Source organism: Peromyscus leucopus, chromosome 13 (genome assembly GCF_004664715.2).
Source record: "Peromyscus leucopus breed LL Stock chromosome 13, UCI_PerLeu_2.1, whole genome shotgun sequence".
NCBI classification, from domain to species: Eukaryota; Metazoa; Chordata; class Mammalia; order Rodentia; family Cricetidae; genus Peromyscus; species Peromyscus leucopus.
The window spans coordinates 32,631,233-32,645,962 of NC_051074.1; the positions used below are offsets into that span (position 1 = coordinate 32,631,233).

General features: G+C 36.9%; 1 protein-coding gene across 2 annotated transcripts in view; it reads left to right on the forward strand.

Moving 5' to 3' along the window:
• Nucleotides 1–14,730, forward strand: part of Cul3 (cullin 3) — an 87,953-nt gene that overhangs the window by 11,863 nt on the left and 61,360 nt on the right. Inside the window, exon 2 of one of the 2 annotated variants that reach the window (XM_028884105.2) lies at nucleotides 11,140–11,337. In XM_028884105.2, coding sequence (XP_028739938.1) covers nucleotides 11,140–11,337 — 198 coding nt within the window. Of the gene's footprint in view, nucleotides 1–11,139; nucleotides 11,338–12,400; nucleotides 12,527–14,730 lie in introns of those variants that run through there. The other variant, XM_028884106.2, reaches the window with a different exon arrangement.

The window sequence follows — 14,730 nt, forward strand, 5'->3', positions numbered from 1 at the left end:
GAGAAAGAGTATGTGTGTGTGGTGTTTGTTTATGAACACATGCATGTGTGTATGCATTCTTGTGGAATGCCAAGATCCAAGTTCGGTGTCTTCAGTTTCTTTTCCACTTTGTTTTGAGATAGGCTGTCTTAGTTAGGGTTACTATTGCTGTGATGGAACACCATGGCCAAATCAATTAGGGGAGGAAAGGGTTTATTTGACTTACACTTTTTCTTTTTTTTAAGATTTGTTTATTTATTTTTATTTTATGTGCAGTGGTATTTTGCTTGCATGTATGTTTGTGTGAGGATGCCAGATCTTCTGGAACTGGAGTTACAGGCAGTTGTGAGCTGCCACTTCGGTGCTGGGAATTGAACCCAGCTCCTCTGGAAGAGCAGCCAGTGCTCTTAACCACTGAGCCATCTCTCCAGCCCTAGTGCTCTGTCTTCATGCAGACCAGGAGGAATCTGATCCAATTACAGGTGGTTGTGAGCCACCATGTTATTGCTGGGAATTGAACCCGGGTCCTCTGGAAGAGCAGCCAGTGCTCTTAACCCCTGAGCCATCTCTCCAGCCCCTTGACTTACACTTTATCACTGTTCCTCATCAAGGGAAGCAGGAGCTGATGGAGAAGCCATAGAGGGCTTGCTCTTCATAGTTTGCTCAGCCTGCTTTCTTACAGAACCCAGAACCACCAGCCCAGGTTTAGCACCCATAATGGGCTGGGCCCTCCCCATCAATCACTAATTAATAAAATCCTCTACATGCTTGCCTACAGCCCATTTTTATGGAGGCATTTTTTCAACTGAGGCTCCCTCTTCTAACACTAGCTTATGTCAAGTTGACATAAAAATGGCCAGTACACAGGTGCTCCCATTCACCTGGAGCTCCCTGATGAAGCTGTATTGATTTGACCAGGGAGCTCTAGAGATACTTGTGTTTCTACCTTCCTAGCTCTGGGGTACACATCATTGTGTACACTGGGGATCAAGACTTAGGTCCTCATGCGTTTTATGGACTGAGCTGTCTCCCTAGCTCCTGATTTTAAAAAGCTAGGTAGGACTGTCTTAGTAACTGTAGCAATGAACCATAGACTGGACAACTTACAAAGAGCAAATTGGAGGCTGGAAAGTTCATGATCATGATATTCCCAAGTTCAGTTCTCTGGCAGGCTGTTTGTTGTTCCCAAGGTGACACTTTTATGCCACATACTCCAGAGGAGAGGAATGCTCTTTTCTCTTTTAGCCAAAAGAAGGGCCAAGGGGGGCTAACTCCCTTCATCAAGCCCTTTCATAAGGTTACCTCATTGTATCCATGAGGGTTCCACCCCTCTATAACCTACATCAGTTATAGGCCTCAGTTCTTAGTATTGGTGTACTCATTGAATTAAGAGCCTTGGAGCCGACACAAATACTCAAACCATACCAAAGACTTTAGAGAAAATTGGTTATTAATTTAACAGATGAGAAAAATTGAAGACTTAGACAAGGTGATTTCACCTAGGAATTTGCACTTTACTTGAATTATGGAAGAACAACTACTAACATCTGATTTTTTGTTAAAAGCTTGTTTCTATGGACCAGACTGAAATAAGTATGTAGCCACAGTAATTCATTGTTGATACTGAATTTTTTAGTAGAATTCATAATTTTTAATGTATAATTACGAATAATTTTCTCAGTTTGGAGAAGCTTGATAATTTGAGCTGACATGATAAAATAGAGGAACTCTTGGGCTCCTTCATTGCTCTAACTAGTTTTATGATCTTTGATAATCCACTTAGTCTATTTCTTGTTTTGTAAAATGAAGAGGTTTTACTTTGGGGTTTACCTTAGGCACATTCTGGCTCCTTTTCTGTGTAAATCTAGGAAACAGTGCTTGTGTGCTCTTGGAATTTGTGTGAAACATTTTGCCTCACATTGCAGACATTATTTAGCCTTTCAGAATTCTCCAAAGTGGGAATGCTGTTTTCCACTGGTGGTGGCTAAGTTGCATATGAAGCAGTGGGAAAAATAAATAGCTAACCATTTTAGGTAAGGTTAGGCAGATTCCATCGTTGTAATCAATGTATGTGGTGGGTCTTTGCTGTCATAACTGATTACAGTTAGGGCTAGTCAAAGACATAGCTAATAGTTGTGGCAAATTATACTTTCATTTGTTTCTCCCTTTGTTTATGGATAATTGATTCTCCTGTGTAACTACCATTTGGTATTGTCTTATAGTTTATAGAGGTTTTATTTATTTAAAAATAGTGATTTCAGCTAAAGGGGAAATGATAATGGTAGTGTCATTGTTATTAAAACAACTAATTTTAGATTATAGAAGTATGAATTTAAGTCATGTGTTCAAGTATTTTTTTTCCTAACAACTACTTTGAGATTCTGTCTTTTCTGTATCAACTATGAAAACAAGACCATTGGTGAGATACTAGCCAGATTTGTGCTTCAGTGGGAAAACAGTCTGTTCACCCGAAGCATCTTTATTAAATCTCTACAGACTTTACTTGTAGTCCATAAACAGTGCAGTTATAGTTATTCATATAATATTTATATTGCATTAATATTACAAGTAATCTAGAAATGACTTAAAAGTATTGGGAGGATGTATGTACACAGTTTTAGAAAAGAGGCTTGAATAGTCTTAAATTTTGTTATCCCCAAGGTTTCTGGAGTCAGTCTTCCACAGATGCTAGAGACGAATGTACTTACGCGATTGCATCTTGCTATGGTCATGTTGGATTATGAAATATTTCTCTTGTATAAAAATCATTCAAGGAATGTAATTGAAGTAGAATTATGAAAGTAGTAAGATCTATAAACAAATGGACTTTGATAGACTAATATAGAAACTTAATCTTCTGTTTTTGAAAAGTTCCATATTTTCTAAATGTTGAGCATGATACCTGAGCATTTTACTCATGTGTTGAAGATTGAAATCATGGGCATACTTGGACCTCCTATTGATTCAACTTTTTCATTATAAATGTAGCTGTCCTATAAGTTAATGGTAGAGGCCAGTTGGGTGTAGATAGGCATGTTTTGTGCTTTCATGTAATTGTCCCAGGTTGCTGTGCTCTGTGTGTGTGTGTGTGTGTGTGTGTGTGTGTGTGTGTGTGTTTCCTCCTCTGTATCTGAAAACACTCCCATGTCTCACTCTCTTTTCTTCCTTCTGACTATCCCATAAGCCTTTCTAGTTTTACTATGGGATAGCTGTTGAAATCCAGATCTGCTCAGTTTTTTTTTCCTTCATGACATTAGTTATTGGGGTGTTTTGTTGTTGTTTTATTTTATGTTTGGCTTGGGAGCACACTTTTATTCCCAAATGCATTTAAGCAAACATCAGTGGTTTTATACTCAGTCACTAAGCAATGCTGTCTTGTTCAGTAATGGGAGAAATAAATTTACGTTTATTAAGCAAATGCTGTGTTCTGCGTGCTTTCATAAATGTTCTTAATTGCCATTCAGTACACCATCTCTTTTCTTCACCACAAACAGATGAGGAAAGCCAAATTTCCAAATTTTATTAACTTGTTTACTCAGTGTCTTTTCACTATGCTGTTTGCCTCAAAGCTTGGATCTTTGACTATGTTTTGAATGGTTGACATTATTTAAGGGATTAGTGCTAGAAAAATGAGGTTATTGCTGATACTGTATGTCATTGAATCTTGTTGCCAAGTAAAATCCTTTATCAGTATTAGCTAATGTCACCTAGTCATCATGCCGTGTGCGTATCTGTGGCATTCTGAATTGCTTGGAATTTCAGGTTTTTACACACACAACCGCCCTGTTGCATATTTCTGGTAGAACATTCACAAGAGACTAAAAAAACTTGTACTTTGTACATAGTGGACACAAAGAATACACTTCTCTCCATCTTAATTTTAACTTGTTTTATGATGTAGTTCTACTCAAGCTTCTAATAATTGTAGCACTTTCCAGAAGATGTGTTAAATATGTTATAGACATCTTCTCAAACTCAGGCCTTTGGAGGTTATAACATTTGAAATAGTATAGATGAGCATTACAGTTTTTAAAAGACAGTAATTTCTATTGCTATTGCCTAGTGAGAGAATTATAAACTACTTAAGAATAATTATATCTCTTTCCTTTAAAAATAAGCTTTTCTTGTTGAAGGAGTTTATTTTCTGTAGCTTGAACTTGGGGTAGGATATGGTATGTATTTATAATTACATACTAGGCATTAAATGGCAATTGTGTAATTGTGTGTGTGTGTGTGTGTGTGTGTGTGTGTGTGTGCGCGCGCGCGCCCGCACACACGCATGTACATTGTCCCCCTAAAGCCTTGGTTGCAAAAAACTTCAAGTTTATTATAACAAATTTAGGGCAAATACGTGTTATCAATGAGACTACTGAAATTCTGCTCAGATAGTTTAGATTGTTACTAAAGGATTTTTTTTGGGGGGGGGGTTCGAGACAGGGTTTTCTCTGTGTAGCTTTGGAGCCTGTCCTGGAACTTGCTCTGCAGCCCAGGCTGGCCTAGAACTCAGAGATCGGGCCTGCCTTCCTCCTGAGTGCTGGGATTAAAGGCGTGCGCCACCACTATCTGGCTTAGGATTTTTTTTTTTAATGTACATAGGGTATAACCTTAAGATTTTTTTTTCCTCATCCTGTATAAAGTGTAGAAAATAAATGTTTCTATGGTTAAATTTGAACTGAGTGAGTGAAAGATAAAGCTTACTGATAAAATATTTTGCCAGGGTTGATGTGCTTAGTGCCAGGACTAAATCATGGAGGACTCTATAGTTATAGTGACTGCCCGTTTCATTTGTTGTATCATTCTTAGACTTGTTTACTTAGGGAAAGCAAAATCATTCCTTTTCTGAATGGCTCATTCAGTCCACTAGTTCTTTCCAGCTAACACTTAACAATGAAAGCAGTAATTAAGCAGATTTCTAGTGTCTTTGAAAATGGGTAAGATAAATGAGTAAATATGAAAACAGTGCCTGGTAGATTCTAGAGTCTGTTGTTTCTCCCTTACTATTCTTTATTTCCATTTTAAAAAAGACATTTGAGCCGGGCGTGGTGGCGCACGCCTTTAATCCCAGCACTCGGGAGGCAGAGGCAGGCGGATCTCTGTGAGTTCGAGGCCAGCCTGGGCTACCAAGTGAGCTCCAGGAAAGGCGCAAAAGCTACACAGAGAAACCCTGTCTCGAAAAAACAAAAAAACAAACAAAAAAAGACATTTGAATATTTAAAGAATTAGATTAATTTCTCCAGATAAGCATGTTTAATGTCCTTCCATTATCCTTGTGCCTAGTACTGGTTCACATTTTCAAAATTCATTAGTGTAGTAATGGGTAAAATGATCTTCATTTGACAATCATTGTTTTACTACCACTAAAGTGACATTAAAGAAAAACACAAGTTTCTTAGGATTCTTGGTCCAGTGGAAGAAACAAAATAATAGTTACAAAGCAATATGGAATTGTAGTGATAGATAGGTCCTAAGTGTTAGGGAAGATCTGAAGAAGAATGTTGAATTTTGGTGTGGCAAGGGAAAAAAAATCCAGGAGAGGATGGTACCTGTACTGCATTCAGAATCATGTAAGAATTTGATTAAGAAAGGGGGAAGTAGGGCCAGTGAGATGGCTCAGTGGTTAAAGGCTCCTGCTTGCTACCAAGCCTCATGCCTGAATTCCATCCCTGGGACCTACATGGTAGGAGAGAACTGATTGTTGCATGTTGTTCTCTGATTACAAATATACTGTGATGTTCATTTCCACCCTGCAGACATGCACACACAAATAAAGTAAGTAAAATGTAAACAAACAAAACCCGCCGACTATAAATACACTGAGAAACTTAAACTAGATCTAGAAGGATGTGTCTGTGCTCTTTTTTTGTTTGTTTATTTGTTTGTTTTATTTTTGAGACAGGGTTTCTCTGTGTAGCTTTGCACCTTTCCTGGAACTCACTCTGTAGCCCAGGCTGGCCTCAAACTCAGAGATGCACTTGCCTCTGCCTCCAGTGTGTCTATGCTCTTTAAAGTGCTCCTTTAAGTGATTTATAATGCTATGACTAACAAAAAGAAGACAAAGATTTGGGCATGTGTGTAGAGTTGATTTTACATGGAGTGTGCACGTGATTAGATTTGTTTTGGGAACTGGTTGGAGATATGCAGCAGGTAGTTGAGCAATGGAGTTTTAGGCTTTGGGGCAAAGTCTGAGCTGTCAATCTGGATTTGGGCCACATAAGCCAATCATGTGTCTTCTTTATGATTTTATTAAGATAAACATATTAACAATCATGTGAAACAAAAATAAACCCAGATTGGGAATTCTGCCAAAAAACTCTAGGTACTTACCCTCCAGAAAAGAAATACATACAAGTTATATTTGCAAAATATTGTATACAATTTGGGAAACTTCAGACTTTGGGAATCTGAACCCTATGTATGGATAGTAATTGTAGTCTAAATGATGAGTAAAGGTACGTAAGGGACACATTATAGAGAGTGACTGACATAAGCCAAAGAGAGTGATGGGGATAGAAATTACTTACATGACTGATAGTATTGAGAGACAGTGTATAGAGAAATACTGCTCTTGAAAAAAAAGCTGCTTAACACTAATAGGCGTTTTTCCTTTTTTGTTTTTGGTTTTTCAAGACAGGGTTTCTCTGTGTAAGTTTTGATGCCTGTCTTGGAACTCACTCTGTAGACCAGGCTGGCTCTGCCTCCCAAGCGCTGGGATTAAAGGCATGTGCCATCACAGCCCGGAGATAGGCATTTTTCATAGTCATGCTCTTAAGGACTTTTGTCTTAGCTCCTACCTGTTTACATACAGAGAGTTTGAAAGCTATTTCTGAATTTTGTTTCAAGAACACAGGAGAATTCAGGAGAATTCAAGAGAATTCAATCTCTTGAATTCTCCTATCAGCAAACACTCTTGTTTTCAATGTTAAATTTACTGACATTCTCATTTACTTTTTATGACAATGTATAAATAGTCTATGTATAATGTATATTATACATATAATGTATAAATATTCTAGTAACATAAATAATGTTACTAGACCTCCTTTTTAAATGAGTAATCATGATCTAAAGGAGTTAAATGATTTAAGGTCCTAAGCTTGACAGTGAGAAAGCCATGATACAAATCAAGACCCCCTTGACATCAAAACCTATGTTCTTTACTAGTGTAGCATATTAACATTGGTCCAGATAATAATCAGTGACTCACAGTCTGATTTACCCTACATGTGAAATGTGAAGTGAGTCCAGTGGTTTGAATATTTTAGTATTTGGTGATTGATCATAGTTTATTTTTATTTGATTAATATTTTTACCGTAGTAATCACTAGAAGTAATGTTTGTCCTCTGACTTTAATCCTTGCTCTACTTACAAGGCATGGCATAGAAAATTCTATGGTATTAGAAAACAACTCTTAATTTTTAAAAGTAGTTTGTCGTAATAGTGTGAGAATATTTAGGTAATATTAGAAGCTTCTTAGTAATTTGGGCTGTTTAGATCTGTCTTTGTGCTTTGTCTACCTTATATTAGATAGTAAAGAGCCTGAAAAGATCCTTTGACAGATAGATATTTTGTGATAGAAGTATTTCTGGAGTTATTAAGTTCATTTTTTCCCTTTCATTGAAATTGTTTATATTCTGCTTTGTATATTTATTATTTAATGCCATGAGATATCTTTGTTTTACTACAGTGCTGATAGGTATCAATAGACTAAATTCTCATTACACGAGAGTGAAGTAGTTGAAGCCATCATTTTCTGTGTTGATTTGTACCTTTTTTTTTTTTTTTTTTTGCATGTGAAAAGTTACGTATCACCACACCTTTACATTTTCCAAACATGCCATTTTGTCTATCAGGATATCTGATAAAAATAGAGAGTAGTTTAGGTGTAGAGGTAGATTCTCTAGACCTCGTGTATGAGAAGGATTTGGTGGATGGAAGGAAATACTGTGTTAACATTTCACATTTTGAAGCTTACCCCAAATTGTTAGACTGAGTTTGAGTCATCTTAAGGATCCTTTTGATTCAGTTTAGCTGCTATTTTCAGCTAGGGTAAGTGAAATAGTTTCTGTACTTCCTTTTCCATACTTTTATGCATAAATATGACTTGGTAAAAAATTCCACTAACTCAGTAATTCTAACCCAGTTAGGGCAGAATGGTGCTGACTGACTAATGTTTCTCAGCTTGTAAATACTGAGCTGAGTAAGTAGATTTATGTAATACAGAAGGGGTTCCTTGGTCAAGTATTAGAAGGATCGCTCAGTCAGCAACTACAAATACCTGTTATATATCAAGTATTATTTAGGGGCTATTATAAAATTTCTACCTTCATGAAGCTAACATGAAAAAAGAAAAAATAGGGCTGGAGATATGGCTCAGAGGTTAAGAGCACTGACTACTCTTCCAGAGGTCCTGAGTTCAATTCCCAGCACCCACATGGTGGCTCATAACCATCTGTAATGAGATCTGGCACCCTCTTCTGTATACATAATAAATAAATAAATCTTTAAAAATATTAAAAAAAAAAGAAAAGAAAAAAGAAAAAATAGGGGTAGATTTGGGGTAGAGGGGTGGTTTAGTAGTGAGCGGAGGCTAATAGTGTAAATAGGATGGGTACCTAACCGTTCCTTGTCACCTGCCAGGTTTGAGACATTCAGGTATGTCTGAGGACAAACCATTTCAGACAGAGAATTTAAGAAACACAAAAGCTAAAATGAGTTTATTTATGTATTCCAAAGAAGAGCTGGGAACTAGGTGCACAGAGCAGAGTGAACAAGGGGGAAAAGATGAAGTTGAGAGATGAATGAGATAAATAATAAGGCTTTGTGGGAGAACTGTACAAGCTTTTGACTTTAACTCCAGGGGAAATGAAAAGTCATTTGAGAGTTGGGAACAGATAAGTGACATGATTTGATTTATGTTTTTAGGAGATCATTTTCTGGAGACAAGCCAAGAATTGTGAAGTAGCTGTTAGAACTATCTGAGAGATGGTGGTTTTACCATGATTGTATTAATGGAACTATTGTGAAGGGGTTGTGCTCTCTGCTTCTATTTTGAAAGTAGAGAACAAGATTTCTATTTTGAGTTGGAATTGAAGTGGGGAATAGCCAAAGATGGTGGTTTTTGCCCTTAATACCTGGAAGAAAGAGGCAGGCATTTATTCAGTTGGAAAAGACTGCAGGGCAGGTGGAATGTGGGGAAAAGATTAGGAGTTGTCTTTGAAACTTGAGTTTGATATGCTTTGTAGGAACATTTAATATGCACCTGAAATATCAGTAGTGAGCAAGAGCGAGGGCTAGATAGGGTATTGGAAATTTGAGAGTGATTTAATGTCATAGAAATAAATGCAGTCCCTAGCACATAAGTCTAGGATTGGAGATAGTGGTAAGAACCAGAAGCAAACTGACAAGTAGGAACCAATGAAATGAGAAGGAAAATAAGTGGCTGTGGTGCTTGGAAGGCAAGTGAAATTTTTGCTTTAAACATAGAATTGGTGAGCTCTTTCAAAATATTCCTGGATAAGTCTAGTAAAATGAGATCTGGAACTTTAAACATTAGATTTATGAATATAGAAGTCACTGGTGACTTTTTCACAGTTAGTCCTAGTGAAATAAATGATAGGGATGAAAGTTATATTGTTGTGGATTAAAGATATAATGGGAAAATGGAATTTGGAGACACTGATCATTCCAACCCCTTGCTATTTAATTATTTCATTGTAAATGTAAAGAAGTTAAGAAAGAATTGTGAAGATTTGTTTTTAAGATAGAAAAAATAATTTTACATGTAAATAGGAATGATTTAGTAGAGAGGGAAAATTAGCAATGATCCTACTAAAAAGGATCTCCTTTAGTAGGAGACTGGACAGACATGAAAGATGTATAGATTTTGTTTAGACTTCCTATTAAAATGCAGGTTGTTTCTGAAGGTCTGGGGTGGGGCCTGACATCCTGCATTTGTGGTATATAGTGCCTCCCATTTATTTCTATTTTTCAGTGCAACGGAAGCATTCAAGTGAGGATATGGTGTAAAAATCATCTAGAAAAGTATAATAATAGTAGACTAGAAAATTGGGCTTGTAGGGTTGCAGGAAGGTCACACTAAGAGTTAGTTGGTATGAATTTAAACAGGTCAAATAGAAGTAGTATGTTAGTTTTGTTTTTCGAGACAGGGTTTCTCCACATAGTTTCGGTGCTTGTCCTGGATCTCGCTCTGTAGACCAGGCTGGCCTCGAACTCACAGAGACCTGAGACCTGGCTCTGCCTCTCTAGTGCTGGGATTAAAGGCATGCGCCACCGCCACCCTGCTGTATGTTAGTTTTTGTTGTTGTTGTTTTTGGTTTTTCAAGACAGGGTTTCTCTGTGTAGCTTTGGAGCCTGTCCTTGAACTCACTCTGTAGCCCAGGCTGGCCTGGAACTCACAAGAGATCCGCCTGTCTCTGCCTCCCAAGTGCTGGGATTAAAGGCGTGCGCCGCCAGGCGACATTATTTTTAACTACATGGATGGGCTGTTGGAATTTAGCATGGCAAATATTTTGCAGGGAGCAAGAAAGTGTTAAGTAACTTGTAGATACAAAATGGTGATGTTAAAGTAGAGAGTTTTGATATACTTAGGGATAGAGGAGGAAGTTATTAAGGAATGAATAAGAATGTTTCTATTAGCTCAACTAACTTCAGATGTATCTTCTTTTGTTTGCTAAAATAAAATAGTTGTTAATGCCTTTATAAATCATACAGGTTTTTGTGGTGATATATTGTGTACCCCAATAAAGCTTGCCAGAGGATCAGAGGCCAGACATTGGTGACACACCTTTAATCCTAGTACTAGGAAGCACACACACCTTTAATCCCAGGAAGTGACAGCAAGGTGGAGATATATAAGGCCTGGGGAAACAGGAACTAAGGCAGTTTAGCTGATATCCTTTTGGGTGAGGACTCAGAGGCTTTCAGTCTGAGGAAACAGGATCAGTTGAGTTGGCAAGGTGAGGTTGGCTGTGGCTTGCTCTGCTTCTCTGATCTTTCAGCTTTCACCCCAATATCTGGCTTTATTATAACACCATCTCAGATTTGAACAAGTTTGTAGTCATAGTCGAAACATTTATGATATGAACAAATACAGAAATATTCTTAACTTTTTATCCCCTTCTCTCTTTTGGATATTGCAGATGACCATGGATGAAAAATATGTAAACAGCATTTGGGACCTTCTGAAAAATGCAATTCAAGAAATCCAGCGTAAGAATAACAGTGGTCTTAGTTTTGAGGAGCTCTATAGAAATGCATATACAATGGTTTTGCATAAACATGGAGAAAAGCTCTACACTGGACTAAGAGAAGTTGTTACTGAACATCTCATAAATAAGGTACCCAATTTAAAGGACTGTTGCTAATACAATTTTGACTATAGAGAATCCATATACTGTGCCGTGTTTAACATTCTTTTCAAGGCTACAGGAAGCCTCTATTTAACATATCACTGTATTGTAAAACCTTACTGAAAACCTATAATCGACTAAATCACAATTTATGATAGTTGAGAAAAAAGGAAGTTTGTGGTCTGTAATGAATATATAATCATAATGAAGAAAATATTAGTGAATTACAAATGCTTTTTAAATAATGCAATTCTTTTTTAAATATTTCAACTAGCCTTTTTAGCTTTATCTTCTGTATATTTGAAAATAAGAAAACTATTATTTAAAAATATTCTTTAAGACTTTCATTAATTGAAGTAGACTAATCATTTTAGCTAAGTTTGTGGTAAATGTGAAATCTTTAAAGATAAATTAGTGGTTAACATTATAAAGTATTTTCATTGAACAGACTGCAAAACTAATTTCATTTATGAAATTCCTTACTACAATGTCTTGCTTTAAGATTGTCAAATACAATGTGACATATCACAGATTCATTGATACTTTTATGTGATATTCATTTCTTAAATATTTTGGGGAGAAAAGCCAGAAATGTTTTGTGGATAGTAAAATGAACTCATATTTCTAACCTATACATTTTGCTACATTTTTTTGCAAATCTATTACTAATTTTTATTTATTATGATTGTTATCAAACAATTAGTGAATAAGGTTTACATTTCATTTACCCTAAATTATTTGGTAGCGTTTCTCCTGTGAATAAGGAAGTTCTCTTATTTAACCAAAGCGGTACGAGGAGTGTAGTACCATGCTGCCATCCATATTCAGATTTTACTGGTTGTTCTATGTAGCAGTGATATCTTGTATAGTAATCTTTTTCTGATCTATGATCTGATCCAGGATCACATGCTGAGTTCCTCAGACTTTTCGTCTGCCTGCACATTGGCAATTTTGAAGGTTGTAGGTCAGTTGATTTACAGATTGTCCCTCAGTGTTTGGTTTGTCTGATTGTTTCCTCATGACTAGTTTCAGGTTGTGCATTTTTGGCAGGAATAATACATAAGTGATGTTGTGTCCTCAGTGCATCACATCAGGAGGCACATGCTGTCAGTTTATCCCATTATTGGTGATGTTAACTTTGATCACTTGGTGTCCGCCAGATTTCTTCACTGTGAAGGTACCATTTTTCCCTTTGTAATTCCTAAGTATCTGTTCAGTGATATTTTGATACTGTATGAATGTCCAATTCTTCTAGAAACTTCTATGTTGTAGTTTCAGCGGTTCTTTGAGAGTCATCACTGTAGGGTTGCAAAATAACTTTCTCTTCCTGTCCATCTTCTAGAATTTCTTTCTCTGGAAGGTGGGGTGGGGAGGTTACATGAGCTAGGTAGTTTAGTATTTCCTGACGTTTAAGAGCATTATGTTCATCATGTAGTCAGATTTTTGTTAAATACCTGTGCTTTCTTTTCAATACAAGTGCAGTAGATGCACAGATAGTGTATACTATCCCTTTCTGGAGTTGTTTTGACTTTGATGTGAGAGATGGTACACTTTTAGTAATAGTGTGAAACCCCAGACATTAAGTGGCAAATGAGTTGTGTAGGTGATAATAGCTTAGGGACTGTGGAGGAAAAGTTAACGTAAGCTATAAGAAAGAAGGAAATTAAATCAAGTCTTTAAAAAAAATGATTGGGGGATGTATCCAAACACCGTGGGAGGCACTCCAGTATAGCAACTAGAATATAGTATTAAAAAAGAACAACTGGTTACTCTTTTTTTTTTTTTATTTCTTTCATAAACTGGTTACTCTTAGGACAAAAGGAGTTGTTAATTAAGGAGCAAAGTAATTACTGGATTATTGAATTATTATATAGCAAAGAGCATAGGAAAAGATTAAGAAAATTTGAATGCCTCACAAGGGATTTAAACAGTGGAAGGGTTTAAAAGGCACAAGTGGGTGACAGTGTAACAATATTTGGAGATTATTAGAATCAGAAGAAAATCTTGAAAAACCTAAGTAAAAGGATAGACTAGAAAAGAGTGAATGATGGTAGAGATTTGGAAAAAAGGCAGGCAAAATTAGTTTTTTCAAATTGTGGTGCATCCAGTAGGAGTACTGTTATGTCAGAATAGAATGTGATTTGCAGCAGGTAGAGGAAAGGGTAAGTTTTGTTTTAGGTTATATTGACAGTTTTTATTGGAAAATCCCTTAGATGTCATTATCCCCATATAATATCCTCAAATACAAGCACATGTTTGTAGATATAATTGAAAACTCAGAACTAGACATGAAGATTTGGTGGTTGGAAATATGTACTGAGGAGTAAGCATTAGGTTTCAGAGAATGAAGTGACAGAGTCAAGGGATGGATGTGGAGGAGGAAAGTCATAGGTAGTTGTCAGAATAAGGAAGATTAATTCAAGAAGGTGGACATTAAAAGAAAGGGGAAAGATGAGTGTTTTGCTTAAAGGTACTGAAGGGTGGAGGATTGAAATACCAGTTCTTAGATGTGGGATCAGAATGACGGAGAAATAAATTAAGAAAGTTGTGTTCACATTTGTGGGAATGACAGTAATGATCCTAACACCCACACCCACCCCTGAGACAGGGTTTCTTTTTCTTTTTCTTTTTTTTTTTTTTTTTTTGGTTTTTCGAGACAGGGTTTCTTTGTGTAGCTTTGCGCCTTTCCTGGAACTCACTTGGTAGACCAGGCTGGCCTTGAACTCACAGAGATCCGCCTGCTTCTGCCTCCCAAGCGCTAGGATTAAAGGCGTGCGCCGCCGCCGCCGCCGCCACCCCCCACCCCCACCCCACCCCCGCATTTACTGTATGTTAGGCCCAGCCATAGTGGGTAGGACTTTCAGGTTAGTTGAATGTAAGAATTAAATAAATAATCTGTCTTTTGAAAATGAGAAAAGGTACTTGACAGGGTCCTTGTGAAGACTACTAAAGAATTGATGAAGGGTTTTAGTAGGAGTTGGATAAAAGGTGTAATTTGTAGTATTGCTATTATTTTAAACAATGCTTTGTAACTTGGGCACAGACTCAGAAAAAAATCTGTAATAATGTGTTGATGAAAATTGGCTCATGGAAAAAGTAAGGAGAGAAGTGAGAGTATGAGGTCCCCGTTTAAGTGAATACTTTTTGGAATCTGAAACATGATTAAGTACATAATGAAGTCATTAAAGTATTCCTGCCATGAGAAATGTTAAGAGATTTTAGGCTTAATGTGATCTTCTAACATGTCTCAGTTTGGGCTGCAGTCACAAATAGCATGGCCCTGATGGCTTAAACAACTTTTCACAGCTCTAGGTGCCAATGCCATATAGTCCAAGACCAAGATATCCATAGATTGATTTCCTGGGGAGAGCTGTTTGCCTG